Below are 20,823 nucleotides of genomic sequence, written 5' to 3'. Positions count from 1 at the left end.
TTTGTATATGATCCCTTCACTATATAGTGCCACGTAATATGATGACACTTTATAAATAAAGGATAATAATCATGCTAAAATGTTCTCAGCAAATGTCAGACACAAAAATAACCCTAACCTACGTTGGACTAAATACGTACCACAAAAACATTAAAATATTAATATTGACTTTTACTTATATAGTGCTGGCATGCTCTGCAGCCCTTTACAATTGGGAACAAATAGAGTATTAAAACAAGACTGTGTTTCTAACACACAGACATGTCTTATTGTACAAGTAGGTAAATCTACAGAGTTGCTGCAGCCTGAAAAAGTCTGTAACTAGGAATGGGAGTAAGTAATGAGTGAGGATGGGAGATGTAGAGAAGTGGGGTCATGGGATATATTTTAAGAAAAGTGAAGAATTAGAAAATTGTAGTTTTGTTAATGGCTTTGTATGTTAGTAGATGCATTTTATATTGGATTCTGAAAAGAACAGAAAACTAATGCAGGGACTGGCAGGAGTAGAATGTGGTAGATTATGAGTGCATGAACTAGGGTTTTTGCAGTGTGCATATTCTAGAGAGGTTTCTTAAATTTATGTAACAAGATTAGGACACAGATTGGAAGTGAGGAACAAAGGAAAGGTCTAAGTCAAGGATAATACCTAAGTAGCAAAATTTAGTGATTGGGTTTATTGTTGTATTACATAAATGGAGAGGTCAAGCTAGTAGAGACATTATTAGAAAGTGTACTGAACTTGTCTTTTACACCTTGTGACCAATTATAATTTGAAGAATGTATGTTTTGGGATCTCCAGGTGTCTTTATCTATGTCCACAGTACCTCAAATAACATGAAGCTGAATAACAGTTGTCTGCCACGGGAGCACATGTCCCTGCCATCTAACCTGCAACTCAATGACCTCCGACCTCAGGCAAGAGGTAGATAAAGCTTTCTTAACGTTATTTCATGATGCATTCTACTCATCTGAATCTGTCTGTTATATCCTATAATAATGGTTGTTAGTGCTCTCTTATCAAGAACTCTTGAATATGAATTTCACAAATGACCCTGACATTTAGTCCATTGGCAAGAAGAGGGCTTTGATAAACACTGTGTAACACTCTTTCTGATTATTTTTTTTCTTGTTCCTGACATAATCTATTTCACAGGGCCAGATAATTCAGCATGTGACACACAGGAGGATGTGTCTATGCCCTGTGGGAACTTGAATGATACAGGTAAGTAATAATTTAAAGAATACAAACTTAATAATAATAATAATAAAAATAATAATAAACATTAAAGACACAATAAATCATAAGTTCACTAAAATATATACTATACATGTTTGTTATAGTGTTTGTATATATATGAGCAACTCACAAAGTTAAGCTGCAATTTTGATGCAATATTGTATCATACATTGAGGCCCTTAATGTTGTATTACATTCATTTTGATGTGTTTAATATTTAAAACCAGGATGTTTTGCAAGGGGCAAAAAATATCTTAGAGCCACCAGTTAAACAAGGAATACAACATTTGGGTGCAGTATGGGACAAATGCCTAGCCACATTCAGCAAGGAACACCCCAAATACACCCACCTCCTCCCATTAGAAGGAGTACAATTTTGCCCCCCTGCATTGCAACCATCTTCATATGTTACCTCATGTGCTTTGTAAATAATTATTATAGAGAGGGAGCTAGAGTTTGTATTAGTCAGAGTAATGACTACCCCTAGCATGAAGCTCTGCACTCTTTATGCTAATGACCTCTGAGAAAACCTAGATATGATCAAGTGATTTAAGAATGGAATGAGCAGTGTTGGTGACACAACTGACATAGCACAGCACACAATTCGGCAATTGGCTTGGGTACGAGAGTAATCTGATGAAAATCGATTGGATCGTTATTGTACAAATGATGACTATTGGCTTGTGTGCCACAGAAAGAGACCCCAATGTTGTTTGGCCCAAGTGAGTGGCCATCAAGATGGCTAGTGAGTGGCCATCTTAACAAATTTTTATACTCATGGGGCTAGATTTACTAAGCTGCGAGTTTGAAAAAGTGGGGATGTTGCCTATAGCAACCAATCAGATTCTAGCCTTCATTTATTTAGTACTTTCTACAAAATGACAGCTAGAATCTGATTGGTTGCTATAGGCAACACCCCCACTTTTTCAAACCCGCAGCTTAGTAAATCTAGCCCATGGACATAAAAACATGGGCACAGAATTTTCTAAACTGAAAGTTGACATTAAAGTTAAATATTTCATCACTGTTTAGCTGCAAGGTATGTGATGCATTTAAAGCAAAATATATTAGTCAATACCTGGTAAAAACAGATTAATGGTTAATCAGTGTTGTTCAACATCTTCGATATTGAGGCAGATCTACATGATAGCAGATCAGACAGTACTGGGGGAGGGGACAAAATAAGGCGAAAAAGTAGCTTACTTTTGTGATTTTATGAAAATGGCTATACACAGTATGCCAGGTGCAGTGAAAAAATAAATAGACTTATCATGGCTCGCATAGAACAGCAAAAAAGTATTGTAATGGTGCAGCAAAAAAGTAGTTACTTTACAGCAAACTCATGCTCAGCCCACATAGTCGATACCCAACAATCCAGCATAGATAAAAGCATACCTAGCAGCCTTATACCCACTGTAGTCCACCATTACAGTTATTTTCCCAATATAGCAGCCTCATGCCCACCAAATATAACCACATGCAGAGAAGAGCCCAACATAACAGCCTCATGTCCATCACAGTCTTCTCCGTGCCATATGCTGCCCTGTGTCCAGTTTACACCTACTAAAAGACAGTGCTAAGAGTGGGTTAATTATATATGTGTGTCATTATATATATATATATAGTGACAGAAGCTCTGGGCAAGTGGTAAATAGCAGGTACATAAGCCCCAAAGTTCCTGTGGTTTGGACTTTAAATACAGACTGATTAAGAGATGCACCTGGGAGTTGCCTGTAAAAAGGCAGCTGGGATATGCAACCAGTGTCTCAGTCTTGGGAAGGAAGTAAATTGCCTGCCGAGACACTGCTGCAGTGAGCAATGATATGTTGTAATTCTGAGAGAGGAATTTGCTCAATGTATTAGCTAGAAGCCAGATGGCTAGGATTTTGTTTATATTATGTTTTGTTTATAAGTTGGTGAATAAACTGGCTGTGGCTGTTATCCTGAAACTTCTGGACTTGTGTGTTTTACTGCAACACCCAGTAGATAGAACCTGTTCCCGTGATTATGCTATATATGGTGGAGAATTGGCTTGCAAAGATCTGCGCATATCAAAGAATAGCAGCAGTCTTGGAGATACTTGCAGAAACCAGCTGTGTGTGTGTGCTTGGAAAGTTTAAAAGGGACAGACACCGTGGGAAAATACGTGCATGTCTTGTCATGTGGATAAAAGCAGCTAAAAATTGGAATGTTTATGCTCAGCAACAGTGGGAATCAGAGAACCACGTGGATGTGAGTTATAAATCCTACTGTGAAATACTGTTTAAACAGATTTGCTGCATAGTTAAATGTTGTCAGTGATGGCAATCGGTGTTGGAAAAACAGAAGTAAATGCAAAGACCAAGGAGACACATATTAAAGGCAAAGAAATCAAGTGTTTACATGGACTTTGTTTAATTGCTTTAAAGCAGGTGTGTTCATTAAGTCTGGGAAGAGAACCCAAGTATATGTTGCTGTAGATGTGTATTTCTGCAAGCACAAGTTGGGTGTTGCCTGGTTCTGTGCATAAGCAAAGAGCAAGAGACCTTAAAGAAAAGTTTGAGAATTTGTTGTAAGTGTAAAGTGGATTTTTCTACGTTGGAACAACAGAAGCAGGCAAATGTGTTTGCAAAACCGTTGAGCAGAAGGTAAAGGAGAGAAGAGAAAAAAACAACACCTTTTGCTCTGCAAAGGAAAAAGTTTGTGATATATGCTGGGTGTTGTAGGGCCACACATCTTACGTCAAGTGAGGTACACCTTCTATAAAGAAAGTGCTTTGTTTGTAAAAAGTTAAAAGTGGCTGCTTCTCAAGCTATAGTAGACAAAGAAAAACAGAAGCCTACTGTCTCAACCCCAAGAAGAGACTGTGTGGAAAATTTAAAGAGACAGGCACCCAATCTTGGGAAAGTACTCTATATGACAAAGTCTTATGAACCCTAACCCGGGACATCGTCAGCAGATTAAGAAGGCTGCCTTCTGCCCTTCTTCTGCACCAGGAAATAACATGGAAGATAAGGTCAAAGCGTTGGTACAATCTTCTCTGGTTCAACAGGAAACTAACAGGCAACAGCAGGCAGCTAATGTAGCTCAGCAAGAAACTGACAGGCTACAGAAGATAGCAATGAAGAGTAGAACAGGCGATTTCAAGCCATTGAGGAGTCCCTGAGGCAACAACAACGGCCTGGCAGGGATTCCCCGGAGGTCACAACTAGCTCCAGCTCTATACCAGCTAGTCATTTTCTTCAAAAGATGGCCAAGGGAGATGATGTAGAGGCCTATTTAATAACTTTTGAGAGAACTGCTGAAACGGAAAATTGGCCTAAAGTTCAGTGGGGCAGCCTATTGGCTCCCTTCCTATCTGGGGAGTTGCAAAAGGCATACTATGATCTCAGCATTACTGATGCCAGGGGCTATGATAAATTGAGTTATACCAAGAAGGTCCCAGCCTCGTATAAGACTTGATATAAATAAGATAAGATATTTTAGATGAGGTGAATTAGGCCATATAGCTGCTAATTGTTCACTTACCTCTGAGCCTATGTAGTGTGACTCTGCTTATGTACAGTGCAGAATGTCTTCCTTCACCCAGCTGTCCTGCACTGCAGACCAACACCCTGAGTCAGACAGACTGATGTGTGTAATTACCGTAGAAGGCAAAAGTGTAAAGGCTCTACTAGATTCCGGTAGCATGGTGACACTTGTGAAAGTGTTGGGGTAACTTGTATACATGTGGAAACACTGCATTATGCTACCGCTGCAGTGAACATAGTAACACAGTTTGGTTCCGTTTTATTTACTGTGGGATTAATTCCTCATTTGGGGTTTGATGCAATGCTGGGGCAAGATTTCTCTCACTTTTGGGAGCTGTGGGAAACCCAGGTGGTTATACAAGTAAATAGCCCAGACCCAGTTAATGTTACAGATGCGGTAAGGGTAAAATTGTTCCCAGAATCTGAAACATTTCCTTTCTCAAATATGCTTGACGAGACAGAAAGTGACGAGGGCAGTAGTGGAGCACAGGAGAATGTACCCCCTACTGAAGGAGGAAATGTTGTGGAAGCAGTTGATTGTATGCCTAAACTTGAAGTGAGAAAATATATATTTGCCTCAGAGCAGTTAAAAGACCCCACTCTGTTAAAAGCTAGGGGAAATGTCAAAATGGTTGATGGATTACCCCTAGAGCTCGATAATAGATTGTCGTACCCTTACATGGCAATGAATCAAGTGTTATTGTACTAAATGTCCAAAAAAGGTGAGGATGTTGTGGAGCAGCTAATTGTACCTAAGGCTTATAGGAAAACGGTCTTGGACTTTGCTCATGGTCACATAACTGCAGGGCATCTAGGGGTAGAAAAAACCTCAGAGAGAATGCAGCGGTTTCTCTGGCCAGGGATCCATAAAGATGTTTCTGATTACTGCACATCCGGCCCAGAGTGTCAATACCATGCTCCTAGGCCACACTTTAAAAGTCCGCTTGTCCCGTTACCCATTATTGAAGTACCATTTGAGAGGATAGCTATGGATTTGGTGGTTCCTTTACTAAAGTCTGCCCGGGGGCATCAATACATTCTGGTAATATTAGATTATGCTAGAAGATACCCGAAGGCGATCCCGTTACGCAATACGTCGACGGATGCGTTAAGTGTAGGGATGGGTGCGGTGCTTTCCCAAAGTTATTTGTCCCATATTATTTATTTAAGTCGGAAGTTGAATGAGCAAGAAAGAAATTATGCCACTATTGAAAAAGAAGCCCTGGCAATTAAATGGGCATTAGAAACATTAAGATATTATCTTTTGGGCCAGAAGTTTAGGCTAATCACTGACTATGATCCGTTGAAGTGGATGTCTGAGAAAAAAGAAACAAACGGAAGAATAACTAGGTGGTTCTTGGCCCTCCAAAATTTTAAAACTGACCAATGCAGATGCATTGTCCCGAATCTATTGTTTAAGGTCTAAAAGTGTTCCGCCCCACAGGTCGAAACAAACGGGGGGGATATGTGACAGAAGCTCTGGGCAAGTGGTAAATAGCAAGTCCCAGGTTCCTGTCGTTCCTGTCGTTCGGACTTTAAAAAACATTAAAACCACCTGCCTAATATGGTGTAGGTCCCACATTTGCTGCCAAAACAGCTATGACCCATTGAGTCATGATGGACTTCACAAGCAGCTGATCCTTTAAGTCTTATAGATTACAAAGTGGGGCCTCCATGGCTCAAACTTGTTGTTCCAGTACATCCCACAGATGCTCGATTTGATTGAGATCTGGGAAATTTGGAAACCAAGTCAACACCTAAACACCTCCTTATCATGTTCCTCAAACCATTCCTGAACAATTTTTGCAGTATGGCAAGGAGGCCATTGTTATCACGGAATACCGTGTTTAGGCGGAATGTGTCAAAGTAACATCCACCTGAATGCCAGGAGCCAAGGTTTCCCAGCAGAACATTGCCCAGAGCACACTGCCTCTGCCAGCTTGCCTTCTTTCCATAGTGCATCCTGGTGCCATTGCCTCCAAAGATAAACGCAAATAAACAACGCACATGCACCTGGCCACCCACGATATAAAAGAAAACGTGATACATTCGAACCAGGCCACCTTCTTTCATTGCTCCATGGTCCAGTTCAGGCGCTTGCATGCTCATTTTAGGTACTTTCTGTGATGGACAAGGGTGAGCATGGGCGCTCTGACCAGTCTGCGGCTATGCAGCAAGCTGCAATGCACTGTGTTCTGACACTTTTTTATCATAGCCAGCAGTAACATTTTAGTAATTTTTGCTACAGTAGCTCTTCAATGGGATTGGACCAGATGGGCTACTCTCCGCTCCCCACACGCATAAATAAGCCTTGTGTGCCCAAGACCCTGTCGCCATGGACAACTTTTGGTAGGTACTATGTTGTGGCTCATCGGTACATATATAAAAAGCTCTCTTAAATTTCAAATATAATTTATATCAGTCATGGCAGTTTAACGGTTCCAAAAAAAAGACTCACACAATTTGTATAAAATACAACAACATTTATTAGCCTTATACTCTATACAAGACATATTCATTGTTTTAAAACTCATTAAATATTAAAAGGAACACTCAGAATACAGAAAAAACATTTAGTTAATAGCATGCATTCATAAGTATATAAGTATTTAAATATCTCTGTTAGTTTTAAAGGGATACACCTCCCCAGACTGCAGATAGTCCATGATCCAGAAAATTGACAAAGTTCTACCTCCACATTCTGCTCCCATGCTACCTCTGTGTAATTCGTTGGTGCTGCATCTCGGGTGATCCTTCAGCTTGCAACAGCAGTGCTTATAAATTTGCTATCTAAAGGTGCACAGCCATCCTCTGAAGACACTCAATCTGCCTCCAGTCAGTAGAGAGCTTTATCAGACATGTATCGTTCCAGATCTTTTTAAAAGGTCTTATGGGGGGAATAACATTCCACTTTATTAGTTGACAATCAAGTTATAGTATTACGTGGATGCAATTTTTTTTTTTTTTTATGTTAACAATTAGTTTTGAGGAGGACTTTCTCTGTAACGGCCCATATAAGGGGTTTTGGTCCAATAAGGCTGATAGATTGATTTGTTTATTATTTGGAAAGGGGGCTCTGATTTGAAAAAAGAAATATGTTTTTTTCTTAACACAAACACTTTTAATTTGCATTTCACTCAATTGTAATTTTGACACATTAAAGGAAAAAAATTATATTATTCTAATTATAATTAACCTGAAGATGCCAATACATATTTGTATTATACTAGCAGACATTATAAGTAGAAATGGACGGGCTCTGTTTCATGAAAACCGAACCCACCCGAACTTTGTGGTTCCAAGTACCAAGCAGAGTACCGAGCTGACTCTCGCTCCTATACGGATTCCAAAACGAGGCAATACGTCATCGTCGGATCTCGGGAGGTTTGGAATCAACAAATACCTGCCTCCACAGCGATCTAGCGTCATTTGAGAGAGGGACAGAGAAGGGCTAGGTCAGAGTATTGAATAGAAATAGGAGGGTGGTAGCAGTGTTAGAGAAAGCTCCATTGGTGAAATCCTAAAATAGTAATTATACCAGTCATTGCAGTGTTTTTTTCTGAATTTGCACTACAAAGTGTAGAGTCCGATATACACCCTTAAAGAAGAGCTGCGTTGCACATTTCTGAAATCCTAATATACCAGTCATTGCACTGTTTTTTTTCTGAGTTTGCACTACAAAGTGTAGGGTCTAATATACACCCAAAGAGAAGAGGTGCTTTGGTCATTTTTATTAATCTACAAGTCCTTGCAGGTTTTTTCTCTTAATTTGCACGAATAAGTGTAGCGTCTGATAACACCCAAAGACGAGTTCTCAATTGCTAAGAGTCATTTATGAAGAGGAAGACAAGAAGGCTTGTCTGTAGAATTTTCATTCAAATTCTACTGCTTTATATAGGTAACACCCAAAGAGAAGAGCTCCATTGCTAATTGTAATTACTGAAATAGAAATTATAGGCCTGTCTGGCTTGGTCTAAAACTGCAGTTACATTTTATTGTACCATAGCTCACTCAGAAACAGGAGTGGTGGCAGGGTTCAGTGCTGAAACAGAAATTGTAATAATAGGGCTGTCAGTGTTCTTCAAAGTCTCCAGTGACATTCTACTGTGCCATAGCTCATACAGAAACAGGAGGGGGTGGCATTGTTCTTGTCACTCTCCAGTCTCAGTCATGATGATACTAATCCTTCTACCACAGGCACTAAAGTCTATGTTTAAGTGCATACTGTTTTTTTTTTTTTTTTTTAAATTCTTTATTTTGAATGGTCAAACAGGAAAAGGTATATACAATACGAAGTCAAAAGTTTACAAAGTATACATAGAAGAGCGTTAACATTGTAGTGTAGTCTAAAGAAAAAGTTTTTTTGACAACATGAGAGATACATTGACCATATTTTCCTTTTATACTTTTGTATAAATGTAAGATACAATAATGGAAAAAGTAGAATGGAAGGGGGAGGGGTGAAGGAGAATTAGGAGGGAAGGGAAAGGGAAGACCACAAAGGTTGGTGCATGAGTGTAATCGGAAAGGAGGTGAGATTATGAATGTTAGAGGGCCAGGGGATGATGGGACGGGGACCGAATCCTGCCCGCCGCACATGGGTCATAACGGAGTCATTAAGGGCCAGAGGGGAACGAGCGTGCTGCGAACTGCCAAGGAGCCCACACTTGGTTGAAAGCGTAACCTCTATCATGTAAATAGTACGTAATTTCTTCCATGGCTGCTACGTGCCAGATTTGCTTTGTGCATACTGTTTTTAAGTCAGGGAAACAAAAATCTAAATAAAAATCCTGTACCTTTTTAAAAAAAAAAACAAAAAAAGGTGAAAGTTTACTGTAGAAAAACATAACATTGCCAACATGCCATTCTACCCAAAATATTACCAGGTATACCAGCATCAGGTAGCTCCCTTCTCTTAGTTAGATTTCAGCCCCTGCTACAATCTACACTGTCATCATAATCACCCTCATCATTGTGTACATCTTCCTCTGACAATATCAATTCATCCCCGCTGGAATCCACCATCATAGAAGTCTGTGTACTTTGATGTAATCATCGACAATGGCCTTCCTAATGGAATTTGTGGTTCATTTTATGGCAGAGCGGTCACGATTTTTTGGCAATTCTTTTACAGCAGAGAAAATGTTGTGCTGACTCATCTGCATCACTACTGGGTGTCTTGGGAAAGCTAAGTTTTTTCTGAGAAGCAGTTGCCAGAGAAACTGAAGGAGAAGATGTCATTACAAGATGTTGATAGCTCTTGGATCCTGGCGAAGCGAATTAAGTCCTAGATCTACAATTACAATATAGTTAGCAGATTTACTTAGTTTTATTTCATCCGTAAAATTTCTCTAGTTGCTTCTCAAAAAGTATAATTAAGGCAATCACTTGTCTCAAGCTAACCGTATCTGCACTCTCTTCACAGGTGACTACTTCGCTGGACTAAAGTACATTCCCCTCAAATGCTAGTCTTCTTGCAGCTGCTGCATTCTCCTACATGCTGTTGCAGAATCCTGAAAATGACCCTAAATTTTTCGGGACACAAACAGCATCTCCTGCATGTCATTGTCATTTTTTTAAAAGTTCTGTAACACCAAGTTGATTGTGTGAGCAAAACAAGAAATGTGATGGAATTTCCCCCCCCGCCCCTGCTGCAATGCTCTAACAATATTGGTGTCCTTATCAGAAATCACATATCCTCAGGAGAGTCCAAGCAGGATTAGCTATGTTGAAATGACATCCCTTACTTTTTGTAACAGATTGTCATTTGTATGCCTCTTGGTGAAGCCACTGATACACAGAGTAGCCTACTTCTGAAAAATGTGACATACTTGGGTACATGCTGCTGCAATCTCCTACATGCTGTTGGAGAATGGCGGTAAAGTCCAGAAATTTTTCCAGCCACAGACAGCATCTCCTGAACATCCCTGTCATCATCCTCATCATCAGCAGCTAACTATATAGCGCCAGTAATTGTGCTGCGCTGTACAGAGCAGATGAGAACTAAGCAGAAACCATTATAAGTTATGTTAGTTATGTAAATAGTTATAAAATATAGTTATAAGTTATGTTAGCTCACATCAGTCCCTACCCCATTTAAACCAAAAAGCTGTTATCGTTGCAATAAATCAGTAAGCTTAACATGTCATCACAAACAAACCTCTGAGATCATATCAAGTGCAATGGGTATTTACGTTCCCCATTAAACATTTTATCAAGTGTCAGCATATGTAATGTAGGTACTTCAGTGTCCATTTCACCTACAGTATATAGGGTGAACGAGAACCTTGAAATTATGATTTAGGGAAAATAAAAAGAATATTATGTACAGAATACAGACACACAGCATCTTGAGACACTTCACACAAACTCACAATGGCAATCCTGAAGGTTTCATGATTACAGGTGTAGAGGTTCTACAGAATGCGAGCAGAAAAGGGGACAGATTTAGGAAATTGTGCATGAGTGAGTTGTCTTGGAAATTTAGGCTGCATACACTGCATCCAGGGGGTTTAAATGAAGCCCTAGATTATAATGTGATATATTACACTTACAATTAAGAGTATTCTATTAACACATTATTAAGACAAGTATAGTTAAATAATATATGACAATGTCATACCACCTACATACAGCTTGGTATCCTGATTGATGGCCTCATACCATCACAGACCTATGTTTACCAACATATCATCATGCCAAATGAAGGCTCACCACATGCTGCCCTGTAGGTACATTAACAACATCATGCCACCACTATCCACAGCCATGTTCCTACTATTATAGCATCATGCCCAGCACAATTTCACACTCATAATTACAGGTCAGTGTCCAGGTTAACAACCCAATTTCACGAAAATGTGATGCTCACTAATACACCTGTACTCATACCAGCCAGATGATCACCAGTCTTAACCCCACCACATAGGGCAATGCCTACCAATCCTATGCCTACCATATGCAGCCATGTGCCTAGTAATTTAGTATTCCAGCCACATATAGCCTAGGTCCAGATAAACAGCCTGTCTTACATTAACCAGAAAATATATATTCTCAGTCCCATCTTCACAAAATTCAGCCTTTTGCAGCCTCATATCCCTATTCCCAACACAATTTAGAACTCTGCTAGCCTACACCATTTCATTTGAAAAATGTAGACATATGCCAGTCAACTTTCCACCCTTCCAGCATTTCCCCATTCTTATATTTCAGTGCTGTTTGTGATCTCTTCACATTAGCAAAAATAAGACTGCAGGGCTAGTGTGGAGAGCCAATACAGAGGAAGCACTGTGATTGCATCCAATTGTAGAGCCTCTGTCCAACAAATTCACATGTGGTTTCAGCAATTCACATGTGGTTTTATCTGTAATGGTTAAACAGTTTCATTCGTGGGAAGAGTGAAACAGAAGTGGCCAGCAAGACTGCTCTGCTCTACAGCATTGATGTAGGTGTAAAGGTTTATCTGATCTAATTATATCCACTTCGCGCTGACCATTCAGGGTGCCTTACTATACCAGGGAAGTACACACCCAGTACCTTTTAGGGGCACACCAACCACTCAAGCAAAGCAGTTATCAAGTATAATGGTACTTTTATTATTATTATTATTAATAAAATACACCAGAAAAATTATATATTTTAAACAAATGCCAAACACCTTGTTCATTAACCTTCTAGTCCAAAGGACTGCAGTCACCTTTTCTCCTAGCTTCTTGAGTACTTGCCTGCTTGGCTTAATTTTCTTCCCCTCTGCCAGTGTGGCAGGAATCTGATATAAAGTTCCTTGCTCCTGCAGGCCCACCAATCTATCAGCCTGAGCAAGCACTAGCCCAACAGAAGCCAAAATCTCCAACACAACAACCTCTCCTCCCTTGATTCCGAGCTGTCTAGCTGGCCACACTCTGAGACAATGGGGACATGCTGGGGTTAATTAAGGGGCTAAGACAAGATGATTAAGTATTAACCCCTAAGAAGCCTTTTTTTTTCTAGCTAGAATTAGCTGCCAGCTGATCCGCCCCCTCACCTGCTTGAATTGGACTCCACCCACTTCTTACCCATAACCCAAATGTTCACCTTGAAGAAATGTACATTGTAATGCTATGACATTACCATTGCATAATTACAGTAACAGGACACTGCTCCCCCTGAGGATCACTAAAGGGCTGGAAAATTAGATGCAGGCTGGTCAAGTTGAAATCAACCCTTTGTTTCGACACAGCAGGCAAAACACTGACTAGAGAGAGCTGAGCTGAATAGAGTGATTGCAGGGAGACACATAAATTAATGCTATATTATAAATATAGTGAATTCACTACACTTCTTGTACTTTATATACAAGCTCTTCATTGCTGGCACCCATTCACCAAAGTATCCTAGAATGTATAGGACCTGCTTTCAAGGTGGGCTAATCAGTAATGGGTGACACGTTTGTGGTTAACCATCAGCTGTAAAATTTGATGGAAGGGAAACCCGACAGAAATGTTTAAGGACCACCCTTTGACTTGTACAAAATACAAAACCAGCCTTAACCAAAAATTGAGTTTAAGGAAACACCTAGCACTCTGAAATTGCACCCAAGTCTAATAGGAAAATGACTACTGTGATGTCTTTGTCTCTCAGATTAGTGGGTTTGGCGATGATAAAGTCGGACTAGTTTGCTCTTAATCTCCAATGATTAGATATCTGCTCTGTAAGAGGCGGGGGATGGGGGGGGGGTGGGTGTTACAAAGTGTCCATTTCGGTAGATGTATCAGGTATAATTTTGAAGATCTTTACTTTTCTAGCACAGTTACTTACTGAATACTGAGATATTTCTATATAGATCATGCATTAAGCTGTCACTGATCTGGATTTACTAATATACTACATCTTATATTGAAAATAGACAAGGGCAACTATTTTTCAACTTATGCAAGTCTGTGAATACTACTAAATACTGTATATTTATCACTATCCACAGAATTAATACAGATTTCATTTCTTTGGTTTAGTTAGACTAACACATCACAAACATTCCTCAACTCCATTTTTAATTTAGTGGTGCTTTGAATCTAATGTTCAATATATAGATTAATATATCACTTGTGTACTATATGTTTGTTTCCTTAATTCATTGTTAATCATTAGTATAGTTTTAATGATTTGACACAATTCTCTCTTTCCCCACAGGGATTGATCGATTTCCACTTGTGGGCTACATCTATAGAGCTTCAAGTGTGAGCAGTGATGAGATCTGGCTCTGACTTTCTGTGTAATTTACTAACCAAATAACAAAACTTCCCTATATTGGATCTTTGGCAAATAACTGGACAATACATTGTATCTGGTACTCAATGATAAAGGCACAGTAATTTAAAAAATAACTTAATTGTGCCTACTATAGAAGATTGCAAATGAAAGACACAATTTTATGTTATCGCTCTGTACAGCAAAAGAGCAAAGAGTTTTGGGTAGGTCTCCTCTTTACCTGCTCTCTGCTAAAACAACAGCACAAACTCCACCACCAATCTGCTGTATTCATCACAAATAAATAAAAGTATGGCAGTACAAAGAGACAATGAGAATATGGGATAAAGACTGAACCAATAGCTGGGCAAGGCATATGAGCAGATTCAGTATCACCTTTCTGAAAGCAAGGCAAAGCACCATGAATAGTTATTATGCGTTCAGCTTTCGTCCACATTCGATAAATACAAAGGGAAAAATAAAACATATCTTAAAAGTAGAACTAAAACACAGAAACCGTTTAGTAGTAAATGAATACCAGTTAAAAATAAGCAAGCCAACTTAACTAGGTAACGAAATAGAAGACAAAAGAGAACATGAACTTAATGAAAAACAAAGGCATTTTGGCAAGTAAAATGCTTTAATATTAAATACAATATCTTACATAGAGGGGAGAAAAATCCTGCAGCAAAGCTCCCAATTAATTAACCATCCCAATCAGCTGACAACCTCAACTGTGCATAGCCAGTTACCAAACAAGGATACAAGTCCGTTAGAGCATTCACTACATTTGCAGACATAACCTCCACCTCTTTTAATCACTCTACACACTTCAGACCTTTAATCAGGTTCATGATGAAGAATCAAACACCATTTTTAATATAGAGCAAACCATAAATAATAGCATCAATAACACAATTATTGGATAAATTAAGAGCAGTTAAATGAAAAAATTATAGTAAGTATATAATATATATATATATATATATATATATATATATATATACACACAAGTTAACCCGTGCATGATACTCATGCATTCTAGTCACATCAAGCTACTTAAGGTGTTAAAAAGGTTCTTGTCATGCATTTGGGCCATAGCCCAGGCCTCAACCACCAACCACTGTCACCCCCGGCAACCACCAACCACTCCCCACTGTCACCTCCGGCAACCACCAACCACTCCCAACTGTCACTTTTCCTTCAAGAAATATATATTTTTTTTAAAATCTTTATAAACACTTTTAACAATTAACAAATTAAATTAACAAATTAAAAACATCTTAGTATACCAAATTTCAGCCCTTTCTGAATTTTTTTTCCCACACACACTAAGAATTTAGTAGGTCAGTGTATAACTCCGCCCAGCAGGTGGCGCTGCAGCTTGGTTTTATTTTTTCCACACACAGACAGACTAACACACGCCACTAGACATTTATATTATAGATATATATATTACTCAACAGCGGATGGGCAGGTACTAAAAACACCTTCCTAAGACGCCATAACATCATTCAAAATGCTTGGTAAGGCGCACTACATCATTACAGTAATAAAGTTACAATATATATTAGTATAAAAAAAATACATTAAATAAAAAATGCTTTTGCCCAAAAAACTCATGCATACTTAGAAACAAGTTTGAGGATTTTTTGTAACAATTGTTAGCAAATGTGAAGTTGCTATTATGATTGAACAATGTTATGGATACAATTATATCATCAAAATTCATAGGGGGGGCTGAACTTTTATTATATGAAAAGATAAAAGGCGAGAGGACTACTGTTCTATATAAAATGTGAGGGAAATTATGAGTATTAAGAGTACTAGACAAAAATGTTTTCCTAAATTGTTAGGAAATCAAATGCTTCTGTGTATCAAGTTATCTCAAATCTATGGAACAAGTGATTGGGTGACTTGCGATGGGAGCATTTCTCTGCAATATGTGGCTTGCAATCAGGGTATTTTCTACAATGTATAAGCCCATTTCTACAAATGGGCTTATTTCTCTGCAATACATAGCTTTCAATGGGGATATTTCTGAATTGTATGTGTAGTGGGAGATATCTATACAATATGTCTGCAGAAACTTGTGGGCACTGTTAAGTATGATGTTCTATATTATGTTGTCCCATACATGTACATTATGGGCGCATTCTAAAAAAAGGCAATGCCTACTATTTAGCATAATCACATCCACATAAATATGTACCTTTTCTGTGTTAGTTACTGCACCTCTTCCAACAAGTTTGGGACTTGTTCTTTGACATTCTTGACTGATCAACAGACTTCATAGTACATAGTACTCCAGTCATTTATTAAATGATTTAGTATTCTAGAAAGTGTGGGGTATTCTTGAGAGCATTTCCCCCTACCTTTCAATTTTGATATGTAACCCCAGATCCTGGAGCTCATCCAGAATGAAGAGCCCCTGTGTGGGGGCTAACAGCTGGAGAAGTAGGGAAGTGTGGTATGATCCCCGATTGTGACTACAAGACACATCATGCATGGTGCTGGGGGAAGGCTGGAGAAGGGGATGAAACTGCCTCCAAGATGCTGCTGAGTGTGGTAGAACAGAGGAGGCAGAGAAGTACAGAATAGGGCAATGGAAGCATTGTGGAGAAACTGGAGAGAGCAAAGTGGCCCTTCCAGAAAAGTGAGCACAGCATTCGTCAATGATCCAAATTCACAGTATGTCCATTGCTAGTGTCCAGAGATCTGGTGTCCATATGGGTGCATCAAGTGACTATGACCAGAGAAGACTTAGTGTCCAGAGGGTATCCTGTGACTAGAGAAGGTCCAGTGGCTGGAGGGTATCAAACATCCTAAAAAGTTTCATTGTACGGATTGTGTACTCTTTGTCTGGAGTCCAGACCATCCAGCACCTTGAGCAGGCTCAGAGTCCAGCGTGTCCAATGACAGGAGGGTCCTGGAGTCAGCAACTACAGCCAGAGCTCAGTGTGTTCACACCCAGAAACACACTAGATTCTAGAGTTGGCAGAACCCCATGGATGTTAGGCTGACAGTCTGATCACCAACTGGCAGAACAAGATGGCGGAGGTCTTCGCCTATAGCAGCCGCCTTTCCCTTAGAGCTTTATACGCTCACTGGTACTCATATGCCCCCAGGACTTAACTCCAGATGTAGTGGGAGTTGGTAATACAAAACCATAGCGCCAGGCCAGGAGGCAGCATAGATGGCAGCAGATGGTCAGACAAAAGCAGCGGTCAGAGGTCACTAGCAAGGCAGGTAACTATCAGGTAACACGCCAAAGTTCAGGGTCACAGGCAATACAGCGGGGTCCAAGGTACAGGCAAATGAATCAGGGTCACAGGCAAGGTCCAAGGTACAGGCAGGGGTCATACACAGAAGTTCAATCCAGAAGGTATACACCAAACAGCACAGGAGCAGGTTAGCAGACAGGAAACTGGACGCTATAACCGGCAAAGCCATCCCTGCCTTAAATACTTAGATGGGCCAATCAGAAAAGAGGAGGACAGGGCTGACAATCAGCCTCAGGAGGCTGCTAATTAATTTACTAGCTAGAACTGGCATAGATAATAACATAAACAAGGAACATGTATAAATATATAAATGAACCAATTTAAATCATAGGAGAGCTCCCCCTGGTGTTGGAGGATGTCTCTACACCCTCCTACTCTATGCCACAAAGATGAGCTCAAGGAAAAATAACAGTGCATTGTAACCAATGCACGCGCCCGGCTGCTAGATCACACCAGGATGCGGCGTACTGCCACAACTCGTGACAATGAACAGTGTGAGTAACACTATGAACTACTGTTACTAAACATTGGGCTGTTTATAGAGACCTCCTTGCCCTTCTGAACACATATCTGCCTTTAGTTACACTGTATCACAATTAAAGTGAACATTACCCTAGACACTAATAGTGGTAAAATACCCACAGACTTGTTTAGCAGAAACAAAGATAAATCACAACTTTTAATATAAGGCATTCCTAGGGTTATTAATAAAATACAGTATTAGTGATCAGATGCTATGTCTACTCATGACTACTGTAGACCCTATAACCAACTCAGACAAAAATCATAAAACATATAAAAATGTAACTTTTATTTCATACCCAGAAAATAATTTCTGTATTGAAAAGCAAAATAATAAAACCAATTGTGCTGATAGAGGTTATTTTATCTTTTAGTGATCAGTTCAACACGGATATTATTTTAGGGATACTTTGTAGAGACTGGACCGAATGTATAGTCTATGAAGAGGTAAACAATTCATTGACGTTAACCAAAAGGTTCTTTATAGAGATGTCTTCAGTATCAAATTATTATCGCTGTTACACCATACCATGTAATATCTCTTTATTCATGAAGGATAATTATTATTGAGGATATTCTGGCTTGGGAGTTCACCTAAAGCTAAATCAATCTCCAGGTTCAGTTAATAGGGATATAATCTCAGACTTATGTTTATCGATGCAGTTCAGTAGGAACTATCTTGGCAGAGTTCACCTATATATGATTTATCAAATACTTTCAAGTTATCTCATTACTATACCTACAAAAGGCTTTAATATGTGTGGTGCAATATTAAATATTATTTGTTCCCAAATCATGTTTAGTTAATTCTCTGGGATTTCCATCACCTCACAAAACACATTTGTGAGACTTAGCACCTAAGTGGGCGAAATAAGTATTTAACACATCAACATTTTTCTCAGTAAATATATATTTAATGTGGCTACTGCAATGAAATTTACACCAAATGTCAGCAACAACCCTTACAATCCACACATGCATAGAAATTAGACCATAGATGTCCATAAATTAAGTTTTGTGTAATATTGTGAAATGACACACAGAAAAAGTATTGAACAAGCTTCCTGAAATTTATTTAATACTTTGTACAAAAGCCTTTGTTGGTAATGACAGCTTTAAGATGCCTCCTGTATGGAGAAACTAGTCGCATGCATTGCTCAGATGTGATTTTGCCCCATTCTTCAACGCAAATAGTCTTGAAGGTTCCGTGGACTTCTTCTATGAACTCTGATCTTTAGTTCTTTCCATAGATTTTCAATTGGATTCAAGTCAGGTGATTGGCTGGGCAATTCTAGCAGCATTATTTTCTTTCTCCGAAAACAATTGCGAGTGTCCTTGGCTGTGTGTTTTGGATCATTGTGTTGCTGAAAAGCCCACCCTTGTTTCATCTTCAACATCCTGGTAGATGGCAGCAGATTTTTATGAAGAATGTCTCAGTACATTTTTCCATTCATCCTTCCTTCAATCACATGCAGTATGCCAGTACCATGTGCAGAAAAATAGCCCCACATCATGATGTTCCCATCTCCAAACTTCATTATTGGTATAATGTTTTTGGGGTGATGTGCAGTGCCATTTCTCCTCCAAACATGGTGTGTATTATGGCATCCAAAGAGTTCAATTTTGCTCTCATCTGACCACACTATATTCTCCCAGTATTTCACAGGCTTATCCAAATGTTGTGCAGCAAACTTTAAATGAGCTTCAACATGTCTTTTGTTCAGCAAAGGAGTCTAGAGTGGTGAGCGTGCATACAGACCATGGCGGTTGAGTGCATTTTTGTTCTTGTTTTCTTTGAAACAATTGTACCTGCTAATTCCAGGTCTTTCTGAAGCTCTCCACAAGTGGTCCTTGGACAAGTCTTCTGATAATTTATTTCACTCCTCTGCCAGAAATCTTGCGAGGTGCAGTTGGTTGGGGCCGGTATATGGTGAAACTTTGCTCTTTCCACTTCCGGATCATGGCTCAAACAGTGCTCACTGGAAAATTCAGCAGTTTAGAGATCCTTCTGTAACCAATGCCATCAGTATGTTTTGCAACTATATGGTAGTGAAGGTCTTGAGAGCTCTTTGCTTTTACCCATCATGAAATATTTCTTGTGTGACACCTTTGTAATGAGACACTTTTTTATAGGCCGTCAGTTGTGGCTGAACCAGCTGGCAGGATTGCTTTCTAATTACTGATAGATTTCAGCTGGTGTCTTGGCTTCCCATGCCTTTTTGCACCTCCCTTTTTTCATGTTATTACACAAAACTTAATTTATGGACATCTATGGTTTGTTTTCTTTGCATGTGTGGGTTGCAAGGGTTATTGCTAAAATTTGGTGTAAATTTCATTACAATAGGCACATTAAATATATTTCTACTGAGAAAAATGTTGATGCGTTCAATACTTATTTCGCCCGCTGTAGGTGTGACATTATGCAAGCAACAGCTGACTCAGACTATCTTTTCAGAGATCTTGCTGACAAGCTACCATTGAGATTCTGTAACAGCAAAATAATCAGCCTCTTATAGGAGACTGAGGGGTATATTTACTAAACTGAGGGGTTGAAAATGTTGAGATGTTGCCTATAGCAACCAATAAGATTCTAGTTATTTATTTAGTACATTCTACAAAATGACAGCTAGAATCTAATTTGTTGCTATAGGCAACAACTCCAATTTTTCAAACATGCAGTTTGGTAAATATATCCCTGAATATCTTTCCGCCGCTTAGTATCTAGAAACATCCCATGCAAACTGACTTGGTTATTTATTAAATTCAAATTGTCTGTTCTAATTAGTATTTGCTGTGATTTTAAAGTTCATTAAACATTCTATTTTGAATTGTATGATGTCATTACTGTGTTATTGGTCCTAATGAGCTGAATTTTATTAAAATGGTGTAAGTCTATGTTGTGAGTGTGATGATAGGCTAGTTCAGCCGGATATGCATAGAGTAAGGGGCAGTTATTGAAAGAGGTATAACTTATACCAACAAGTGAAGCTAACAAGAGGCTATTAACTGATTTGGACAGTTCATTATTTGGGAACTTCACTGCAGG

At 39.1% G+C, this 20,823-nt stretch overlaps 1 protein-coding gene across 1 annotated transcript in view; it reads left to right on the top strand.

Moving 5' to 3' along the window:
- The window catches only part of TMEM25 (transmembrane protein 25), a 270,995-nt gene extending 250,385 nt beyond the window's left edge, over nucleotides 1-20,610 (top strand). Inside the window, exons 7-9 of the mRNA XM_075190583.1 lie at nucleotides 822-922; nucleotides 1,154-1,222; nucleotides 13,915-20,610. Coding sequence (XP_075046684.1) covers nucleotides 822-922; nucleotides 1,154-1,222; nucleotides 13,915-13,988 — 244 coding nt within the window. The 3' untranslated portion in view covers nucleotides 13,989-20,610. The remainder of the gene's footprint in view (nucleotides 1-821; nucleotides 923-1,153; nucleotides 1,223-13,914) is intronic.
- Nucleotides 20,611-20,823: the final 213 nt, after the last annotated feature.

The sequence above is a fragment of the Mixophyes fleayi genome, chromosome 11 (assembly GCF_038048845.1).
Source record: "Mixophyes fleayi isolate aMixFle1 chromosome 11, aMixFle1.hap1, whole genome shotgun sequence".
Lineage (NCBI taxonomy): Eukaryota > Metazoa > Chordata > Amphibia > Anura > Limnodynastidae > Mixophyes > Mixophyes fleayi.
This window is presented reverse-complemented; position numbering and strand designations above follow the sequence as displayed.